This window comes from Neolamprologus multifasciatus, chromosome 14, assembly GCF_963576455.1.
Source record: "Neolamprologus multifasciatus chromosome 14, fNeoMul1.2, whole genome shotgun sequence".
In the NCBI taxonomy this organism is placed as follows: domain Eukaryota; kingdom Metazoa; phylum Chordata; class Actinopteri; order Cichliformes; family Cichlidae; genus Neolamprologus; species Neolamprologus multifasciatus.
Window position 1 is genome coordinate 35,177,457 of NC_140452.1, and position 21,045 is coordinate 35,198,501.

The 21,045-nt window shown below is 41.4% G+C and overlaps 1 protein-coding gene across 2 annotated transcripts in view; it reads left to right on the top strand.

Moving 5' to 3' along the window:
* Positions 1-7,638: 7,638 nt before the first annotated feature.
* The window catches only part of ecel1 (endothelin converting enzyme-like 1), a 55,562-nt gene continuing 42,155 nt past the window's right edge, over positions 7,639-21,045 (top strand). The window contains exons 1-5 of one of the 2 annotated variants that reach the window (XM_085130449.1): positions 7,639-8,090; positions 17,718-18,590; positions 19,542-19,610; positions 20,101-20,211; positions 20,295-20,387. In XM_085130449.1, the coding sequence (XP_084986575.1) occupies positions 17,733-18,590; positions 19,542-19,610; positions 20,101-20,211; positions 20,295-20,387 (1,131 nt within the window). In that variant the 5' untranslated portion in view covers positions 7,639-8,090; positions 17,718-17,732. Of the gene's footprint in view, positions 8,091-17,450; positions 17,620-17,717; positions 18,591-19,541; positions 19,611-20,100; positions 20,212-20,294; positions 20,388-21,045 lie in introns of those variants that run through there. The other variant, XM_085130450.1, reaches the window with a different exon arrangement.

Here is a 21,045-nt window from a genome sequence, read left to right on the forward strand (position 1 = left end):
GCTCTTTAACCGACTATCAACTTCCCTTAAGTAACGAGTGCTACCAGCTTGGAATAATAATCCAACGTCGACTGTTGCCACGTACCATCCTTATATATCGCAGCTCTGAGATGGAGGCTGATTAGAAGCAGCTGGCAGAGCAATCAAGTGCAGGTGAGGCCACAGCCAAGCAGCAGAGCTTCCGGGTGGAAGCCCGTCCGAGCCACGCCCTGCCCTATTGTGTTGTACATTTCATTGTTTTTCTTTACGCTACCTGTTCTGACCTGTCTCCCCAATGTGATGTTTGTGTAATGTATGTATGGTTGGAAGAGGTCCAGTTTTGCTGCAGGCAACTAGGGCTGCCACGATTAGTCGACTAGTCACGATTACGTCGACTATCAAAATTGTTGACGACTGATTTAATAGTCGGCGCGGCGTTTGAAGCTTTGTAAGATCCCAAAAGACGCAGGAATAAGTAGTAGGATTTAAGAGTGTAATAACGGACTGAAACAGAAGATGGCAGCACTGCATGTACAAGGATGCCAGCTGCCGTTAAACCCTGAAGAAGAAGAAGCAGTGTCCCAGAATTCATGGCACGGCCCATCGCAGCCCTGCTCAGTTTCTAACAATGGCGGCAGCTAGTTAGTTTTAATATGACTCTTATTATTCTTTCTGGGTCACAAAATAAACGTTTAACATATTTTCAGGCGAGAATGTAGCTGTGTAAACCTCAAATATCTGCTCAGTTTATCAAGACACCACATATTTTCAAAAGCGCTCCGACATTTTCGGAGACGTCTGTTACCCACTAGCTCGATAGCTAGCCGGGGGCAAAGCTCACTAGAGCCGGTGAGAACACCGGACTCCCGGCAAATCATTTTCAAACCCACCGCCGTCTTTCACTACTCAGGTTAAATATATATAAGTCTCTTAGATAACTTAAAAATGTTAATTTTTGGCTTTTTTCATATTTTATTTGTTCCTGAGTAAATCGGTTTGGTTGAGATTAAAGTTATAGTCTTTGCGCAGCTGAATAAATGTCAAGCAGACAACTGATTATCAGAAGTGTGAGATGCTCGAGAATATTCTCCGGTGTCCCGTTATATTTTAGATAGCAAGGAGTTTATTAAACTTCACCAAACAATCTGCAAATTTCATTTAAATTCAATAAACTATCATCTTGTCTATATTTTTAGTTAGCACATACCTTAAACACTTAAAGCTGTAAGCTAATGTGGGTTATATAAGAGCAGATGCTGCTGGTGCAATCAGCGGTACGTTGTAGCCCAATGGATGCATGATCTGATTAGTCGACTAATCACAAAAATAATCGGTGACTAGTCGACTATCAAAATAATCGTTTGTGGCAGCCCTACAGGCAATTGCAAGTGACAAATAAAGGCTTCATCAATTAATTAATCAAGCTTATCTCTACACCGTAACAATGGTATTAATATACAGCATATGGGAAATAAGTGCAGCAGTTGTTTGAAATATACAAACATACATGGAATTACATTACATAAGCAAAAAAAAGTTGGTGTAATTCTAATGAGCTTCCAAGTCAATATTTGGTATAACCACCTTTTAGACAAGCTCTCTTTTAATTTCAAGTAGTCTTCTGCAATATTTCTCCAAGCTTCTTGATCTGCCAGTGCATGAAATTAATTTTGTAGTTTTTCTTTACCAAATTCTATAAAATAATGACCATGAAGATCACACAGAAATACCTTATTTATCTGTGTACATTATCATTGGGTGAATTATTATTTCCTGTCTTTTCACTAGCAAGAAAATATGCCACTACTACTATTCACCACTTCATGTTAATCTGATAATTACTTAGTCTTTTTGCAGTCCCTAAGCATCATCATTTAAAAAAATTAATTAATTAAATAAAAATAACAAGCACATGCAGGACTTTCATCGAATACTTTACAATCAGCCAAGCAAAAAGGTGCAATTATGAAAATGATCATTATTACTTATGAATAAAGTGATTGTCATTCTGTTTCATGGATACTGAAGAACTAATTATAACTTCACAAGTCATTAAAAGAGCTTCTCCAAGTCAACTCCAGTAACTCATCGTTGTTTATTATATAGTCCTTGATTCAGACAAATAAGATTAATAGATTTATTCCTAACCATCATAGCTACTCACTGTGTAACATATTGTAAAGTGGTATCTGAAACTTGTTTCTCATTAGAACAAAAGTACAAAACCACAGATACACGCAGACACACTTCTATTTAACTCCAGGGGGTAAAATCGGCCTATAAGACAGCTGAGGTAAGGTGCCACTAGGGGGGTGAGGAATATAAATGGGACTCCCAGCTCCCCATTAGTCTGTCTGAGAGGATGATGTAGGGGGTGGACACATAGGGTGGGGTCAGGCTCAGGTGCTGAGCAGACAGGAGAAAAAACATCCCCTCATCCTCCTCCCGTTTCCTCTTATCTAAGTTGTTGTACCTTTTAGGCAAACTGCCTCCATCCATCTTAAGTCTGCTAAAGCTCTAAGCTACCTGGAGGCTAACTCGCTAATTCTATTACAGGCATCCCAGAGGGGGGAGTATATATCATTGGTCATACAGGCTAATATGATGTTGTAAAAATCAGCTGACTTTCCACTGTATATTATCATTTGTGTTTCTGACTTACTTTCCTTTGTGAAATGTCTGCTTCATGAGGGACCTTAATGAATCAAGTGAACCAGGACATAAGGGATATTTTTAGTCACTGGAAAAAATAGATTTGCAGTCTGCACCTCTTATAAACTCTTCGATTATTGTCAAGAGGAAGTGTTTGGGGAACACACACAGATGTGTGCATTCACTTGCCATCCTGTTGTTTGTATGTGTGTGTGAAGTAGAGCCAGAAGCGGCTGGGTTTTCTTGCCTATCCCCGTGGCAGCAGGTGTGTAAATAACACCCTAATATAAAATGAGGTTGAATCAAAGTGCTGAGGGACCAGAACGCCGCTCATCCACACACACACACCCTCCCCTCTCTTCCTCAGACTCCTGACACTGATCCCAGCTCATCTGCTCATCATCAGTGTCCCTCGGCTGCACTGCACTACCTCCCTTCCTCTCTAGTCTACTGGGGCGCTTGTTATAATTCTGGGTCTGTAGGCCGCGAGTGTTGTGGCATAATTTTGCCAAGTGTTCTGCTTCTGGGCTGACAGCTGAACCCAAATCCATTGCTTCACTAAGCCGAATTATAGGCCAGTTTGCCTCGTTTCCCTCACTGTTGTTACCTGGTATTGAAATGTGCACGGGAACTGGTGGGGACGGTGGGATAAAATGGCCTCGAGCTAAAAGTAATCTGAATTGGAAAATTGCATCAATAAGAGCAAGGAGGGACGCACTGTGTACAAAGTGATTAGCAATTAAGGTAAATGAAAATGTAGGCAAAGCATCAGGGAATGTCTGTGTCTTTTCTGCAAATGTTAAAATATTATAGAAACTAATTAACTCAGTATCAGCATCTCACATTAAGTGAACATGCAAAGTCAGTCATCTGTAATTAGCCAGCTCCAAACATACACACACACACACATATATATATATATATATATATATATATATATATATATATATATATATATATATACAGTCTGATGACGATGATTCATCAGACCAGGCCACCTTCTGCCATTGCTTTGTGGTCCAGTTCTGATGCCCACGTGCCCATTGGTGGTGCTTTCGGTGGTAGACAAGGGTCAGCATGGGCACCCTGACTGGTCTGTAGCTATGCAGATTCATATGATGCAAATTGCAAAGTACTGTGTGTATTCTGACACTTTCCTATCAGAACCAGCATTAACTTTGTCATAAGTTTGAGCTACAGTAGCTTGTCTGTTGGTTGGTCACTCCGCATGTGCATCAGTGAGTCTTAGACTCCCATGACCCTGCTACTGGTTCATCACTGTTCCTTCTTTGAACCACTTTTGATACATGCTGACCACTGCAGTTTTGGAGATGCTCTTACCCAGTCGTCTAGCTATCACAGTTTGGTCCATGTCTAACTCGCTCAAATCCTTACCGTTGTCCTTCGTTCCTGCCTCTAACATCAACTTTGAGGACAAACTGTTCACTTGCTCCTTAATAGGTTCCACAATAAAGATAATCAGTGATACATACTTCACCTGTCAGTTGTCATAATGTTTTGCCTCATCACTGTGTTATGTATGTAATAATCCTATAAGTGGTGTTTCATAATAAACCAAAATTTCTATATGGCTGAAATTTTAAGTGCTGTTAATCCTATGAGTTTAAAAGCTCCCTTGTTTAAGGCAGTTTTTCTACTCTTGGCACTATATGATGTCAACAAGGGGGTCATCTTAGACTTACAACTGTAGTTGTCAGCACAGACAACCCACTTGCTTTTTAAAGCTTTTTATTCCTACAAGGGACAGCCAATCAGAATAAAGAAAGGCAGGCTCCAAAAGAAGGAAGCTTTGAATAATGCAAAGCTACTCTAGGAGAGTCCAAAATTAAAACATGGAGCTACAAGTAAGCAAAATGAGTCACCTTTAAAGCTACAATAATTGTTATTTTAGCCACTAGGGGGTAGTTTAACAACATTGTCACCTTGTTAAGGCGATTTCCACTCGTTAGGTTCTTGCTTGTCAAAGTCTTTTTGCTCTCTCATTTCAAAATATTATGTAAGCTTTAAAGTCATTTTGCTTTATTATGTGCTAATGTGTTTGGGTACATACATAGTGCAAAACATCTGGAAAGAGTACCTTGGTCTTCTTATTGGCAGCCACCCCTCTCACACTGCCTCCTTAATGTTGATTTATTCAGTGTTTTCCGTGTCCAGTATTTAACCTGTCAGGTTAAATACTCGACACCTAATGTATATCTTAGAGATGCCTGATGTTTCCTCAAAGATGCAATTCTTGACACCCTGGGAAAACAGGTTCAAATATGTATAAATTTAGCACATTTTATACATGGCCATCTGTCTTGCATTTTCTCTTTTAACTCTGTTTATCAGAACTGGTGGAGCAGCTAACTTACACTAGCGTTTTTCTGCTCTCCTGTTGCTGGGTAGGGTACAGTGGCTTTATCAAAGCCTTTTCAAAGGAAATGCCTGCTCTAGATAAGAGAATTAACCAAAGCCACAGACTATAAATCAAGGTCACAGTGAATAGTTGGTGGCATCTTTCGTTGCTTGAGGAGAGGCTGAAACTTGATCAGCACATAGGCAAGTGCAAGGTATCATATGTATGTGAGCAAAAGACCAAGGTGCATCGTACATGTCCTACTCAAGTCTCAAAATGTATCTAAAGTGCTTTAATATTGTACATTTTTTGATTAAAAATAAAGAAACAACTGTCATTGCTCAACTTTATTATACTGCTGTGACTCAAATTGTAAATGGCCCTCCTAGTCTGACTCACTAGAACAGCTTGTTAATCACTCCAGATCAAGAATTGCAATCAAGCCAGACACATACCCAAACATACCTGCCTTTCAGACCTATTAACTACTTGATTGCTATAAGAGTGAATTTGAATAATGGTATCATAAGCAGACATGGAAAAATGAAATGACTCAGAAGCCCAACACCTACTGGCCATCTCCCCTACTGCTCACTAGTTTACTTCCACTGGTTTAAAGTTCAAGACATGGTACTGAAGGTTGATCAAAACAATAACGTTCAGAGCCATAAAACCAAAATGACTTTAATTAAATATTACAATAATATAGAAAATAATATTACAAAAATATTACAAAGAGGGAGATGAAAGGATAGTTTTTTGTGAATTTGTCACCATAAATTAACATTTATATGAAGGCAACTAAATGCCCGTGATGTTTTTAGGATTAATGAAGTTTGCTAATTGACATCTGTTAGTCAGCTACCTTGTGGTCGACTAATGTAAACACATTAGCACCAAGAAGATGAAGGAGGAAGATTAGAAATATACTGATGTACCCCAATTGCTAGCATATTAGAGTACAAAGAAACAGACAAAACTTGAGAAATCTTCATCCAAGGTCAGTGATTACATGTTATTAAATGGGTAATGTAAAAAATATGAATTGTGCTAAAAAACAAACAAACCACACAACAATTAAGAGACTAAATAATTTTGCTACGCTCCTGTCTGTTGAAAAAACAAGAGATAAAGCTTTGCAGACCATAAAAAAGACAACAACTTCTTTTACGTACATGAATTGTCATCACTTAACAAGCAACTATTCAATTTTATTTGTAAAGCATCAAATCACAACAGCAGTCTTTATAGGTACTTTATACTGTAAAGTAAAGCCCCAACAATGCAGAGAAAATCCAACAATCAAACGACCCCCTATGACCAAGCACTTGGTGACAGTGGCAAGGAAAAACTCCAGGAAGAAAACAGGAAGAAACCTCCAGCAGAGCCAATCAGGGTTGGACAGCCATCTGCCATGACTGGCTGGTGGTGAGGGGAGTGTAGAGTGGTGTATAATCACATATGGGCAAAAGGTTCAGCAAAAAGAGAATCAAACTGGGACTTCACTGCTGACTGTGTATGTAAGTAATGCTTAGCTTATTGCATAATCTGAGTGTTACTTACAAAGTGTCTGAATTAAAGAAAATTGATTGGTGCACCTTTAAATCTGCCACTAATCAAAAATCAGTCTTTCCAGGATCTGTCATCCCACACCTGCTCAGCAGATGCTTTCAGAGTTTCCACTGTTGGCACACTTGGCTCTCATTAACAATTAATAATAAATAATAAATAATAAAACAGCAATTTCAATTCATGCTGTTCTATAAACTGGCTTTCTGCCCTCCGTTGTTTTTAGGGCTTTCCTGCTTAAGCCTTTTGGATTTCTCTGACTGTTTGGCCTTTCCCTCCGTTGGCAAATGTAAATCTGTTCATTTACCTTTGACTTCAGTAGCAATTCTAAACTTCTAAACATAAACTCCTCTGCTTTGGTGTCATTTTTAATTCATATTTAAATCATATCATATTTAGAGTCAAAGCAATTTTTTAATGCTGTTTTTGCTCATTATTAAAATACATTGAGAATTTTCTCCTGGGTTAATAAGTCAGGGACAAAATAATGAAATTAGGGTTCCAATCAACCATAAACCAGTCGCTGAACAGTCACTGCAAGTGAACCGACACTCAGTTACTCAGCTGATTTACATTATAATATTAGTGGAGCTTTTGGTTTGATTACTTTGGTTAGTGTGACTTTGAGGCCACGTGGAGATGAATGTTTCTGTAGCTCATGGGTTTAGTGGTTGTTTAGACCACAAGATTTATTCAAATAGACTTGGAGGCTCCGCTCAGCCTGATGGTATCAATCAGTGGAATAGGCTCCCTCATTTGGGAATGAGCTGATGTTCCCACTCTGGGCTGGTAGAATCGGCGATTTTAATTGAAAACTCCTTCAACGCTGTGTGAGGGAAAGTTGAAAAGCGATTAATATTACAGCAAAGTGAACGGGAGGTCTGATGTTGTTTTGAGCAGGTTTCAGGTGATTTTAATGTGCGTGGAACTGCGCGCCACTGCATGAGTCAGCAGTGGCTGCGTTTTCTAATGAAATGAGAATTTTGTGATGCTCACTGAGTCTCAAAAGTCCATCTTCTTACATAAGAGATCAGAATTAACGGTAATTACTGAGCCAGTATATTAAGTTAAAGCATTTGCACCAGCATGAAAATGTACCGAGTGTGCTTCTGGTTTTATAATCACTCACCAGAGTAGTGATTATTTAAAAGTAGCGCCAATTAGAGAAAATGTTAAGTGGACTAAAGGAGGAACATCTGTTTGTGCCTAAGTGTTGATGTGTGTGTCTGTGTGGACCTTTTCTCGTTAATGGACCCCCTCCTCTCTCTCTTCTCTCTCTCCTCTCTCTCTCTCTCTTTCCTCCATACATCGGAGGCTGTGAGCTGCAGCGGCAGCAGAACGCGGTGCGGATCCCGGTGTGTGCCGATGTCCGGAGGAGGAGTTGGGGGGGGGGAGTCGGATAATCTTGCCAGATCCTTCAGAGGAGTGGATCTCTTCCCTTCCCTTCACACACACACACATGCAGTAGCGGCTTTTTTATTTATTTATTTTTTTTACATTCCCAGCAGGGATTTTAATTGACTCACCACAGGTAAGATCTTTTTTTGCACAAGTTTCCATCAGTCTGTGGATATCCACACCTCTAATGAGCGTTCTGAAACTGCTCCTCCCTCAGAGAGCCAGCCAGGGCGCACCGTATGTGACGGGAGGCTGGGACCAGGGGGCTGGGTGGTTCTTATGATTCCAAATCTGATCATTTTGTGTGTTTTCTGAATTACGGAGAGCGAGGATAGGGCGGGAAAGTGCCACAGATTGACTTGGGAATCACGTCCAAGTAAGACACCCTTTCGGTGAGAAGTCTGCGCTTTCGCCATGCACGTGTGCTCCTAGTTTGCGGTGTGTCTGTGCGAACGTGGCCAGAAGTTTTGGTGGGCAAAAGTAAAAAGAGAGAAATTGATGCGCGAGATGCTGCGCGCGAAAGAGACTTTAATTGGCTGCTGACTGAGTGCGTTCTTTTCCGGTCGAATGACGTGCGCTGGACCGACAGGTCGATGTGCCTCGCTGGCTCTAAATGCAGCCCGTGTATCCGGCTGAAATTAATAACGTGCACAAACTTACTAAGGAATAAACTTGGGAATAAATGACATGTGTATGCGTTCTCCTCGCGCACTCACAGCAGTTCATTCTGCGTCTTTACGCACTTTTTACTCACTTTTCGCAGCGCCAGAAAGTTTTATTTGTGAATTAGCACCTCTGTGCCAACAGCCACTCTGCAGACAGAGGTCTATACATGAGAGAAACTGCTCTGCTCTGGTCAGAAATTTCCATCTAAAATCATAAAAACCATTAAAAAAAATAGTTTTTCTATAATGAAAATCTGGCAACATGAAGCACGATTTAATTTATTTGTTTATTTATTGTAGTTTGTTTCTTTAAAAATATTGGTTCTTGGTTCTTTTCAGCGAAATCCACCAAAAGTGCCTAACTAATAAAACAAAGTAGATCAAATGAATGTTTGCCTAGATCAAATTAAAACTGTAATAATCCTGATGTTTGAACTGTAGTTTGGCACAGTGCTGGAAAAGGAGAGCCTGGGGACTCATTAAAGATAATAGAGTTACAGTATGTGAGCACTTCATTCCTGCCAATGTGTATGTTAGAGAGAGAAAGAGAGCAGGGGGTGGGGTGGGGGCTACTTATTTTTTCTTCAGGATGACTCAAACTCATCTGTTTTAATAATAAAATAAGAATAAGGAGCCCAGTGTGTTCCTTAAAAAAAAAAAAAGTTCTCCAGTAAGTCTGATGTGGGACATTTACTCCGTATACACAACACACATAGTTTTTAAAAGCAGCACAAAGGAGGCTTTGCTTGGGTACATGTCTAAGTCCCGTTACACTGTAGGACCCTTGAGCTGTGTGTCCAAATCTGTAGCCCATACAAACGCACCGCAGCACTATACCCTTGCCTCTGGCGACCGGCGATAAGGATGGCTTCCACGCTGAACCTTCAGAGCACCGTGAAGCTTTTGGGGCAGGCTCTGTGACCACTTTGATTAAGGGATAATAAGTCCATTTATAGAATGCTTTCAGGTGACGTAACTTACCCGAGCAGAGATAAAAGTGGCGGGGAGGGGAGAGGGTGCCGCTAAGCTGTTATTTCTGGGCAACACTAAATATCCTCACAAACTACAGTGAAGGTGTGGCAGGAAGTTTGCTCTGTGTCAATTTGTACTAATATGAAGGCAAGGTGGGTAAAAAGGCTGCATCCGGAGTATGGTTTAGTTTTGTGGAAGACAAGTACAGTATATCAAACTCCTGTGCCCAAAAAAAGTTTTCAGCTAGGAAATGAATATGAGGGTGTAGCTCTTTATGTATTTGTCGGTGGGGTCACTATTTTGCTGCCATTTGTTAATGGGTGAATGCATAACACTGGCAGAGCTGGTATTTATGGTTTTAATCTTGATGGTCTTCCTAGCAATCGTTTAAGCAACTTCGCAGCTCTGATGCCAGCCGATGTTTGCCCCAGGTGACATTCCATCTCGCTAGCAGCAAATCTGTCTGCCTCCTTAGACCACGGGGAACACTTTAGATCTGTTGATGTGTTAGTACAGCTCATGCTGATACACAATGAGCATTTGATATGCTCGTTTTAGGAAATGAGGAGTAAATAAATCTACACCAGTAAAATTGCCTGTCCACATTACTGAAATCAGTTAACTCACACCAGTAACTCCACATTCCAAGCCCAGTTATAGTACTTTGATCCATCTACAGTGGTGTGAACCTGACCCTGATATGATTGGAGGCCTCTGCTTATTGATTATGCATTGAGCTCCTCTCAAGGATTTATTATTAGTGGTGAGAAAAGCAATGGGAAGGTCCGTGCAACCTTCAGAGTCTGCAGTTTGCTTAAAGGACAACTTAATAACTTTAAAATTGGCAATCTCCATGGTCCTGACAGTCCACCCATGAGGGCATTCACGGAACCGCAGTTTCATATGTAAACACTAGCACCTATACAAAAGCAGTTTTTTGTGCACACATCACTGAAGCATCTTTCTTACCAGCAACACCTGGAATCAGAAACGGATCCACCTAAGCGCCGGGATATACTCAGTCAGAGTTAGTTTGTACAGCATGTTGTCTGGACACAGTGGAAATCAAATGTGTTCACAGCTGGCTCAAATCACCCTCAAAAAGAAGGAATAGGCACTTAAAACAGACCTATTATGTTCGATTTAAACTCCATGGTTTTATTCCTGGACTCCTGGACTGTTAGAATTGCAAGATTCTGTCCTTTCTTATAAAAGACGTGCTTTTTTTTGGCCTTTTTGGCCCCTCAGTTCCCAGTCAGTTACAGTAGGTCGCTGCCCCACCCTTAGCCTCATTCTCAGAGAGGACTCCCCCCTTTAAAAAGGGGTTTCTTCATCCCCACCCACTGCAAAGTGCATGCTTCTAGAGGACAACAAGATAGTTGATGTGCTCTCTTTAATAGTGTATCATCTTTACTTTATATTATGAAGTGCCTTGGGACGAATGCTGTTACCTAAATGGAACTAGATTGAATTAAAGTTCAGATTAATCTTCAGCAATTTCATACTGGGCCTTGGTACATCCCCACAGTTCATCTACTCTCTGAAACACGCCATTTCTCAGACTGCTGGTTTACTTGTGGTTCCTAAGATATTTAAAAGTAGAATGGGAGGCTGTGGTTTGCTGTGATTTGGCCCTTTACAAAAACTGAATTGAATTGAATTTTATCCCCTCTATCTTGAAGCTAAGAGTTGGAAGGCAGGTGGGTGGCACTTCTGTGCTCGTAGTTAGAGCTGTGTGCCTTAGATGGCCATATTAAGCAAAACCTCTCTCTGTGATGTCATAAAGGTCCAAGTGAAGAAAAAACTGTCTGAAATGAGTGTTTTATAGAAAGTTGTAGAAATAGCTGTTTGGCAAATTTTGAAAACTAGAACTACAGTAGTTCTGACAGAATAAGCTTGCCACGGCAGTGTGTTAGCTTGATGTCCTCTTAAGTAAGATCCCAGTACCAGAAATGGTACCAGATCACTCTTAGAGAACCACAGCTATCAGAAAATAAAAGGCTATATTTTCCTTATAAGATTTAAGGGAAATATTTGGTGCTATGCATCTGCATGGGTGTGCTTTTGTTACGTGGATGGAAAGTGTGTGAGTGAGGAAAAAGAAAGGGTGTTTGTGTGTGTGTGTGTGTGCTGCTGCTGCGTTAGTATACCTCTCAGATATTAGGCCCTGTCATGTTCGATAAATAGCCATTTATCACACATGCCTTTCTCTGCGATGGTACCCGCAAGATCCAATCCATTAGCCATAAGCTGGATGTCCACTCAGTGTGTGATGGTGTGTGTGCACATGTGAGTGTGTGTGTCATAATTTATTATAACGCATAAGGAATTGTGACACAAAGAAGATGTGTGTGTGTGTTCGTGTCTGTAGCTGAAAGAGAGAAGGGGAGAACTTGCAGGAGGAGATTGTGTGGTGTATAATTTTAACAATAATTTGATTTTATTTACATTATAATAAATTATGTGCACGAAGTGCAAGAGGGTAATAGTGATCAGTTACAGTTTTATAGATCCAGCATGTTTATGGTGTGCATGTGTGTGTGTGACAAAGCAGAAGGTTGATGGATGATAAGTTACATTAACAATGACACTGCACAGAGACGCACAATACTTGGCTTTCACTTTCGCCCTGTTTTTTCTCCTCTTTCAGCTCACTTTAGTTTGTTCACATCTCTGTGCACTGCACTAACCACCTGCTAGCTTTGCGCTGCACTAGAAGGATGTAAAGGCTGAGAGGTTGTTGATATCCCCTCCAGCCCCCAGACAAGCTTTAGGGGTCATCTTTTACTTTAGTAATATTTTCTGGAAATATTAGATTCAATTTCACTGTTATGCAGATGACACACAGCTCTATTTCTCTTCCTACTTCTGCTCACCCATCCACATCCATTTCTGAACAAGTAAAGTTTGGTAAAATTTGTGGGCGACCGTGGCTCAGGGGGTTGGGAAACGCATCTGTAACCGGAAGGTTGCCGGTTCGATTCCGGGCTCTCTGTCCTGGTCATTGTGTCCTTGGGCAAGGACACAATGCCTACCGCCTACTGGTGTTGGTCAAAAGGGCCGATGGCGCGATATGGCAGCCTCGCTTCTGTCAGTCTGCCCCAACTGTAGCTTTCCTCCACCAGTGTGTGAATGAATAGTGGCATTGTAAAGCGCTATATAAATCCGATCCATTATTATTAATTTTCTTAAACTTAATGGTAATAAAACTGAACACCAATTCTGCACTGTCTAAATCCTATAACTTTTTAAATGTCTATTGATACCTCTGTTGTCATACCTTCCCCTCGGGTTAAGAGTTTGGGTATCATCCTTGACAGTAGTCTTTCCATCATGGCACATAAACAATATCACCTGGTCTGCCTACCTTCATCTTCACAATAATAACCCCTTTGTTCCTCACTTATTCTCCACAGCCATACCTGTCAATGCTCTTGTCACATCTCATCCTGGTTACTGTAATTCTCTTCTCCACAGTCTTTCTCATGAATCTCTCCATAAACTGCAGTTGGTTCAGAATTCAGCTGCCCACATTATATCCCGAACCAGAGCCACTGAACACATAACGTCTGTTCTTAAACAGCTCCATTGGCTTCCAGTTCACCTACACATTAACTTCAAGATCCTCCTTCTCACTTTCAAAGCCCTTCATAACCTTACCCCTCTATACTTATCTGATCTTCCTAATACTTACTCTCTGGCACACTCTAGTCCTCTTCAGCTTCTCTTTTGTCTGTTCCTTCTGCTGCATCTGACTGCCATGAGACTTAGAGCCTTTAGTTGCTCTGCCCCAAGATTTTGAAACACACTTCTTCCAGATCTCCAAACCATAAACTGCCTCTCTATTTTTAAATCTCATCTCAGAACCTGTTCAGACTTGCATAGCCTTCATTGTAGCATGGCCTTGTGATCAGTTTTTTTAAAGAATAATTTTGCTTTGTGATTTTATTTATTTGGTTATTATAATTGTATATATGGCTTTAAATGCTGTATGTATACAAGTTTACCTTGAGAGGTTTGAAAGGCACCTACACATAAAATGTATCATAATTATTAAATTGTTAGAAAACCAAAACATTTATGATTTTAAAAAATGTAAAAAACATTTATTTACCATCATGCACGTCACACCAGGCACCAACCTTACATACAAGCTTTCAGTGTCAGGCTGTGCTGCAGGTAAAGCAGTTATAAAATAGGAAGTGTTCCCAGCCACACTCAAAGGCGAAAGAAAAAAAACGCTGTCAATCATAACGAGAGATATCATTGGGCGAATGACGCGCAACAACTCTGCTTCATTTTTCACAGCTTTTCAGCATCAATGTGAAGTGGATGTACACTTGTGCAAAAATTGTTAGACACAGAAAAATGCTGGACAGGAGGATATTCACCTATTGAACATTTCTGATAAAGTATAATGTCGACTTTAGACCATCCCAGTAAACATTTTTCAAAACAATGTGTAAAACCAATCACAGGCTTTTGTCATCACCAGTCAGTAGACAGAGGAGTGTAGCCAGATATTTCCCTCATGAGTTGGTACAGAAAATCAATGCTAAAAGAGAGTACTGGACAAAAGTTCCAAAATATGACTCCAAATAAATTAACCCTTAACTCACTGTGGACACTATGACCACATGTAAGGATTTGTTTAGTCTTTGCTTTCCATTTTGCTATTTGGTGCTTGCTCCAATATCTTGCTGCTTTCTGCTACTGTCCCAAAGCATGAATCATACCTTTATTTAGAATTATCCTGAATGCAGGCATAATCAGAAGTTAAGAGTAGATACCCTTCCAATAAAGATGGCTGTATTTGTTCAAACATGCAATTACTGAGACCGAAAGTCCACATCTCTGCAGTGATAGGCAATAATGTTATCCCTGCACCGCGCATGCACACTTTCTACAGTATTGGTTTTTTGACGCTGCCCTTTTCCCACTAAAACTCAACATTTGAACCAACTCATCATCCATCTGCCACAGAATGGGGAAAGCTATACACCTGTTTACCTATAAAGCCTTCTTTAGTTTATTTAATTTTTTTTGTCCTTCTTCCTTCTCTTGCTTTTTCTTTTCTTCTTGTCTACATACAGCATTCTTATAAGGCGAAGGAGAGCTGTTTAAAGTAATCAGTGCTGAAGTTTGCTATCCTCAGTGGAGATAACAGGGATCAATATTTACAGATAGCGTTCACAGTGTTCAGCAGGTCCATTGTGCCTAGCCACTAAAAAACAACCTCTGTCTCACTCTCACTCTCTCTCTCACACACACACACAGACTTGGGCACGCTTACAAGCTCCGATTGGGACACCATCCAAAAACCAATCAGTCAGTGTATCTTTGATGATATAGCTTAAAGGCTACATGTAGAACATAGCCAAAAGTGAAAAAGAATACATTTTAATGTGTTACAGAAATGCATGTTAAGAGCTTTATGAGTGTTTGTGTTAAAAATCAAATGCAGCTGCTCATCGGGTGAGAAGTTGGTGTTCTTTTAAGTTCTCTGCAAAGGGTCTACCAATGTCCCATGTCATCCGTACTGTGCTGTGTGTGTTTTTGTCTGTGCTTGTGTACGTATCTAATAGTGTGTTGTGGTTGTGTGTGTATATATATATATACAGTGTTGGGGAGTAACGGAATACATGTACCGCCGTTACGTATTTAAAATACAAAATATGAGTAACTGTATTCCGTTACAGTTACCGTTTAAAAAGGTGGTATTTAGAATACAGTTACTTTGTTGAAATAAATGGATTACACAGCGGTACTTCCCTGTTTCATATTGTGGCGGGTCAGGCCTGTTTGGGTTTTGTTTGACAGCTATGTTCTGTTCTGTTGTTCCAGGTGGCAGCGTTACGGTTGCCATGGTTACAGGGTGACACTCTCTCTCTGCGTGTTTCCTGGGTGAGAGAGGCGCCTCTCTCACCCAGGAAACACGCAGAGAGAGAGTGTCACCCTGAGCACAACAACAACAAAAATGCGCATTTTTGTTGTTGTTGTGCTAAGCTAATAGGCAGAATGCTGCAGGTATAGCTCTAAAGAATGTAGCATCATAGGCAGTGTAGTCCGTGCTGCAGGGAGAATGGACTGCCATACCCGTTATGTGTCTGTGAGCGAGGGAGGGAGAAAAAGGAAAAGTACGAGCTGTCATCGAGCAAAAACGGGAGCTGGAAGCATGTAAATATAATAATAACCACTGCAGCCAAGAAGAGTGCCTGACGAGCCCAGTTGTAAGTAAGCTATTAAAACTCGACTGTACACCGTGTTCGTGTTTTCCTCCAAAAACAATAAGTTCCGTTGGAGCAGCCTTTCAACGCCTCTCTCTGTCTCTCGCTAGCAAAGTTGACCCAGACAACAAAGTAAAGCTAGTTTTCAGCTACGAGCCCGACACAGAACCCACCGTATTAGCCAGAGGTCCCTTTACTATGGTTCGGAGCCGCGGACCTTCAGTAACAGTAATAAATCACAGCAATAGTACATTCATGTAGTTGTAAACAGCATGATAATATATTAAGTAATCCAAAGTATTCAGAATACGTTACTCTCATTGAGTAACGTAACGGAATACGTTACAGAATACATTTTGGGGCATGTATTCTGTATTCTGTAATGGAATATATTTTAAAAGTAACCTTCCCAACACTGTATATATATATATATATATAGATAGATAGATAGATAGATAGATAGATAGATAGATAGATATAGATATATAGATATATATCTTTTTTCTTTTTTGGGGGGGAGGGGGGGTTCATAAACAGGAAGGCAGATGCAACACAAACATATATGATATCTGAAGTGACATTAAGAAAGAAAAAGACCTTAAAAGAAAATGCCCTCCTTCACTTTTACTTAGAATGACAGGAAACACTGGTCCACTCTTTGCTGGCGTATTAGCTCGGTCCACAGCAACTCAGCTTGGCATGTGTGTGTGTCATCAGGTGATCAACTGTCTCAGTCCTTCTGCAGTAATAAATGTTTTGTGTCAAACTGGACTGACTCACCTATCTTTGTCCATCTGATGCTCAAATCTTTGTTCCAAGTCTTCTCCATTGATGTGTCACAAGTCGGTGAGGGGACATAGTTTCCCTGTGTGTTTACCATCACCAATCAATTCAACAACTTTAGCTGAAAAACCGACAGAGACAAAGTGGGGGAAAGTGTTGCGAAGCAGATGCTGTTTCTGTCATTCTCTGCTTTTGTACTTATAGATTCAATTTTCTGTTTTTGTGTCACCTTGTGTTTTACATTAACCAACAGGGAGTTGGCAGGCGTGTAAGTAAAAAAGTGACATGGAAACTGCATTTCTGCAGCTATATTAAGGAGGAAGGCATTTCCAATTCAGTTTTACTTCTTCAAAATGATCAGAAACATTGGTCTGCTCTTGGCAGGTGTATTATGATGGTCCACTCATATACGTTTGGCAAAACAGAGGCAATGCATTTTATCTACCCATCTGCAACATAGTAAAATTTTACATCAATTCGGACTGAGTCCCTAAGTTATGGTGATTGCCACACCTATCTTTGCCCAGCTGATGCTCAAGTCTTTGCTCTCACTCGCCATTGATCTGTCCAAAGCCATAATTCAGTTTGGGAGGAGGGGGGGGGGGGGGCATCGTCTCCCTGTGGGTTGACTATCACCAATCAATCCAACAGCTTTAGCTGACAAACAGACGGAGACAAAGTGGGGGAAAATGTGGCAAAACAGATGCTGTTTTGTCATCCTGTGCAGCTGTTATCATGGATTCAATTTCCCATCTTTCTGTCGACTTACAGCCCTGCTCTGTCTCATTTCTTTTTTTTTATCGACAGGTGACCTGTAACTGGTTGGAGAGAGGGGGGGGGGGGGGGGGGGGGTGGAACAAATGAGCAAGAGAGAGCGGGACCCGAGAGATTCCTTGTTAACAATGGAAGTCCTTTGCTCTGCTGGCTTTTGATTTAAAAAGAATAAAGGGGACTTTTCCTAAAGAAGGCCAACAGGATTAATTTGACATCAGCTGAGTGTTTTGCCCCATACAAGGTATTCATGCTTCTGCCTCGGTAGGAGTGGTCATAAAAGCACTCTGAACACAAAAATAACTCCAATTCCATCCCTTCCTCTTTCTCTTTGTTGACTAGAAACTCTACTTTAAGATGGAGAAGACGTACTCACTAACAGCCCACTATGATGAGTTCCAGGAAGTTAAATATGGCGGTCGCTACAGCAGTGATATCCTCAGTAATGGTATGACTCTTCATTTGGGGGGCAGCTTGGACCGTCACATGGGACGAAGTCGGGGAGGGACCTGGTCAGGTGGTCGAAACAAAGATCCAGGGAGCAACGGCAACAGTGGGGGCCTCCCTCGATGGAGCCGGAGGGAAATCTGCCTCCTCTCTGCACTGGTCTTTGCTGCAGGCATGTGTGTCATCCTGGGAAGCATGCTGGCACTCAAGTACATTTCACTGGACGCCCACCAGGACATGCAGTGCCGTCAGGACTGCCAGCGGAAACGCTCCCTCCTGCGGGCTGCTCGTTTTGTTCAGGCCAATATCGACCCAACCATCCAGCCATGCCAGGATTTCTATTCCTTCGCCTGTGGTGGTTGGCTGAGGCGCCATGGCATCCCAGAGGACAAGCTCAGCTACGGCATCATTACTGCCATAGGAGAACATAATGAGGAGAAACTACAGCGCCTTCTGCTGGAGCCAATTCGGAGGCGTGGGCCCAACTCAGCAGAGCGTAAAGTCAGGGAGTTCTATCGATCTTGCATCAACATCCAGGAGATTGACAAGCTGGGGTCTGACCCCATGATGGAGGTAATAGACAGCTGTGGAGGGTGGGACCTGGTGGGGTCTCCCCCTGGTGCTGCAGGGTGGGAAAGGGAGGGTGCACCACAGAGACCGGACTTTAATGAGCTGCTCTATAGGACGCAGGGAGAGTACAGCACTGCTGTCTTCTTCTCCCTCACCGTCAATGTGGATGACAAAAACTCCTCAAGGAATGCTATCAGGGTGAGAACCTATGAGAAAACTCAGTCCATTTGAAAATGCTTGTTGTGTGAGTTTTTAATGGTATTAAAAAAATGTGGGTTTTTTTCCAAGTACAGTGCAACAATGGCACAAAAGGTCCAATGGAAGTCTAAATTAGAGCTGAACTTGCCTTTTTACCAACATATTATTATCATTAGTGCTGTCGAAACTGGCCGAAGTCATATTAAATTATTTATTTATTTTAAAAAAAACTCTCACGGAATAAAACAATTTAATATTACATTATGTACACATGAGGGCAAACTAATAGAGCCAGGGATTAAACTACTCTCTTTCTCACCATTGGTGTGTTTTAAGGTAGCTGGATCTCGGCCCACAGCAAACAGCTGTTTCTACTTTGGCGCCCAGTGTGGGGTAGATAGAACAGAAATCCAGTTTTACCTGTCAGACAGAGAGCCACCAGCAGTGCTGCTTTTTTTTTCTTTTCTTTTTTTAATAATATTTTTTTAATATAATTTATAATTTTCACTTTCAAATGTCTAATTCTTTATTCTATTTGTAGTTTTTTGAAGCCCCTATTTTGACCCAGGATTCATGCAAAGGTCACATGTTTAGATTTTAGTCAGAAGATTATAAGTGTGTGGAGAGTTTTGTTTAGTTTTATTAAAACCAAAACTTCTGGATAGGATTTTCACAAAACCCAGTAATATTAGTTGTCAAACATCCGCAGTTTAATAAAAGATGAATTACTCTGTGTGAATTATTCATTAAATGTTATAAATAATTAATGTTTAGCATACAGTGTGGAGAATGGTTTGTAAATGTTACCATTTTTGCACAGTATCAAATATTAATCAGCCCTTTGAATATGTACCAGTGGGGTGCTTAGTAAAACATATGACTACATGGCAGATAAAAAAAATCTTAAACTCTCCTGAGCTTTTGACTGTATGTGTGCATATGTTGGTGCAGATTGACCAGGAAGGGCTCACACTGCCTGAAAGAAGTCTCTATCTGGGCCAGGATGAAGATAGTACAAAGGTGAGCTTTCTCCCTCTGTTACCACCATCCCTCCACTTTTCCTCCTCCATTCCTTCTCCCTTCCTCTCATTGCTTCCCTGATTCTTCTTCCTTTTACTGGTCTAAATTTCATCATCATTTCATCTCACCTCCTGTTTGACCCCAACCATTGCCTGCCTTCTCGCTTCTCTCTTCTCTCCTTCCTACATCCTAGGTCATCATCTTTTTCTTTTGCTTTCTTTTCCACTTCTCTTTGCCACCCTCCCTTCCTCTTTCCCCTCTTTCCCCCATCTTCTCTCCCTCAGTCCTTTCCTCCTTCTCTCCTCCTCCCATCTGCCCTATTGACTCTTCATTCGCTCTTCTTCATCAATCCACCTGTTTTCCTCTGTCACCCACTGTGGTGTTGTTGTGCTGTCCACTTTGCCACATGTCACCGCCGTCTCCGGACATTATTGACGATGTCTCAGCAGCACCTCCTGTCTATTAGCACTGATATCACTCTGCTTCTCAGATCCTGACGGCATACAAGGGTCTGATGGAGCGCTTGCTGAGCATGCTGGGAGCTCACAACGCCACACAGAAGTCCACGGAGATTATACAGCTGGAGACCCGTCTGGCCAATGTAAGCTGATTGCATGTGTGTGTGTGTTTCTTTTTTCACATGAGTGTGTGCGCAGTGCTGAGTAAAATTTCCTCTCTTTCCAGATCACTGTGTCAGAATATGACGACCAAAGAAAGGACATCAGCACCATGTATAACCGCATCACCCTTAGGCAGCTGCAGCGTATTGCTCCCAGCGTGAGTAGTGCACGTGCATGTACAACCAGAACACATACAGATAGATAGATAGATAGATAGATAGATAGATAGATAGATAGATAGATAGATAGATAGATAGATAGATAGATAGATAGATAGATAGATAGATAGATAGATATACTCTGGGTCGAAGCAGACGTGATGGATTAAGATTTGAACTCCAACTGTGTCACGGGCTGCGACGGTAGTTGCAGTGAAAGTAGGGCCCAAACGCGAGACTTTTAGTGAAGGACAGTGGATTTATTGACAGCGGGTGGAAAATACACAACTCTATACAAAATCCAGGCATTGTGGTCCTGTGGCGATTCTCCCTGAATCCCACACAGTGCAGACGTCCGTGAAAGGTGAAAAGTGGCGACTCCAAAAAACTCCTATTCCCACACCGTGACTTGAAAACACACTCCGCTCCAGATTCCTGGTAACACAAACACATTAAGGTTAGCAGGACATCTATTATCTCGAAGGTTTATACAAAAGTCCACGGCTGTACTGATGAGTTCTGACTCAAGGATCCAGCATCGGCCTCAGCTCCCTTGACGAGGGATCTGAGGCCGCTGGCAGCTGCAGCTGGCAGAGGAGGGCGAGCGGCAGGTGTGGCTGTCTCTAGAGCAGAAACACTTCCGGGTTCGCAGTCTCC